The sequence below is a fragment of the Quercus robur genome, chromosome 6 (assembly GCF_932294415.1).
Source record: "Quercus robur chromosome 6, dhQueRobu3.1, whole genome shotgun sequence".
Taxonomy (NCBI): domain Eukaryota; kingdom Viridiplantae; phylum Streptophyta; class Magnoliopsida; order Fagales; family Fagaceae; genus Quercus; species Quercus robur.
Window position 1 is genome coordinate 6,400,385 of NC_065539.1, and position 1,820 is coordinate 6,402,204.

At 35.7% G+C, this 1,820-nt stretch overlaps 1 protein-coding gene across 2 annotated transcripts; it reads right to left on the minus strand.

The window, feature by feature from the left end:
• Positions 1 to 407: 407 nt before the first annotated feature.
• On the minus strand, positions 408 to 1,230 carry LOC126732467 (protein PELPK1-like). Of its 2 annotated transcripts, XM_050435322.1 has the most exons (2): positions 997 to 1,230; positions 408 to 954 (listed from the first exon to the last, which is right to left on the minus strand). In XM_050435322.1, exons 1-2 carry the CDS (start codon positions 1,163 to 1,165, stop codon positions 683 to 685), a joined length of 441 nt encoding a protein of 146 aa, XP_050291279.1. In that variant the 5' UTR covers positions 1,166 to 1,230; the 3' UTR covers positions 408 to 682. The 2 variants fall into 2 exon arrangements, with proteins under 2 accessions (XP_050291279.1, XP_050291278.1); XM_050435321.1 differs by having other exon boundaries at positions 408 to 1,230.
• Positions 1,231 to 1,820: the final 590 nt, after the last annotated feature.

Below are 1,820 nucleotides of genomic sequence, written 5' to 3' on the forward strand. Positions count from 1 at the left end.
AAGAATTTTATATTTGTGAAAATTTTTGTTATAGAATTTTAGTTGAAATAGAATTTTCAAGCTTTTGAAACATATATCTAATAGAGTTTTATTTAAACTAAACCATTGTAATACTTGATAAGATATAAAACCAAAAATAAAAAGAATCTAAAATAAAAAGAAAAAGAAAAAGAAAATAGTGATGACATGGAAAATTGTGGGAGTTTCAAAAACTATTGTAATACTTGATAAGATATAAAACCAAAAATAAAAAGAATCTAAAATAAAAAGAAAAAGAAAATAGTGATGACATGGAAAATTGTGGGAGTTTCAAAAGTTTCAGTTATATATATATATATATATATATATATAGATTAATCTTATCCTTATTAGGGGAAAAAGAAAAAGAAAAAGATAGAGGACCATCGTTAGAATAAATCAGAAATCATATTATATGGACAAACATGACAATAACAATCCAAGTAATACTGAAATGAGTAAAGAATGACTCTACAATGACATACAAACAAGTACAATCAAAAACCCACTCGTTCCTATTAATACATATATAAAGGCAAAGCAGGCTCTAACACGCTAGAGAAACGCTTCAAGAAGCCATGAAAACATAGAGCCATCCAAAAATGGCCGGGAGTAGGAGAAAGTGAATGGCCTCTAGGGCCGCAGCGTTTCAAGGACTACTGGTTCAGTTTGATGGAGGTGGGGAGAAGAAGGGAATTGTTGGAATTGTAGTTGGAATGGTAGGGATTGACGGGATTGTTGTAGGGATGGTGGGCAATGGAGTGGCTGGCAAAGGAGGAAGAGTTGTTGGCAAAGATGGATTTGGTAAGGAGGGGATTTGGGTGCTTGGCAATGGTGGCAACGTGGACTTTGGCAGAGTTGGTTGAGTTGGTAGTGACGGCAATGGTGGCAGTGTGGTAGTTGGCAGAGTTGGCAATGGCGTGCTAGGCAGTGGTGGCAATGTGGCTTGAGGCAGTGTTGGCACTGAGGGCAGTGGAGGCAATGTGGCTTGAGGCAGTGTTGGCACTGAGGGCAGTGGAGGCAATGTTGGCAGAGATGGAGCTGCAGGCGTTTGCAGTAGTTGACGAGCTGCCAAGCTCATACTAATGCTTGACAAAGACACTGTTACAATTAATGCCAAAATGAAAACATGCTTGCAACTAGCCATTGTTTTTTAGGATCAAAGAGAGCTACTTTTTTGTCAATATATGTGGAGAACTTGATCTATTTCTGTTATGAGTTTGTATGCAATTCTAATTGGTATTTATAGAATTGAATGTTGGAGGTTTCGAAGTGTTTGATGAGATGTAGTTAGAGATGCATGGGAAATGTTCAGGTTAGCTCACCATCTCAACAAGACTTGAATCCAGTTCAAATTCCAACCTACCAAGATAGCATAAGAAAAACAATCTGTTGTGGTTGTAATAGAAACCAATTTTGAGAGGTTATATATATGACTAAGCAGCATTCGACACGCCAACATAAGGAAAATATATAAATAATTATTTTATTTACTTACAAGTAGATAAAATCTACATGCCCAAACGCATCACCTGATGAGAAATGAGAATTGACTATCTGATGGATTTCTTTTTCTTTTCATTTGTCAGTCCAAATCGATGGTGATGGATTTCAAACTTACAAGCGTATGCCTTGCTGTATCATTTTTCAAAACTAAATCGGCTTGAAGCCAATCCAAACTGCCTAGATTTCCATCTTAATTAACTGATTTTCTTGATTCTCTTGAACCTGAACTTTTTTTTTTATATAAGTAAAGTTTTGTATAGTTTTCAATGTTGAATTGCTCACAGGCACTTAGAATA

Coding starts and splice junctions, on each gene's coding strand:
- LOC126732467 (XM_050435321.1), bottom strand. CDS start 1,165: ATGGCTAGTTGCAAGCATGTTTTCATTTTGGCATTAATTGTAACAGTG.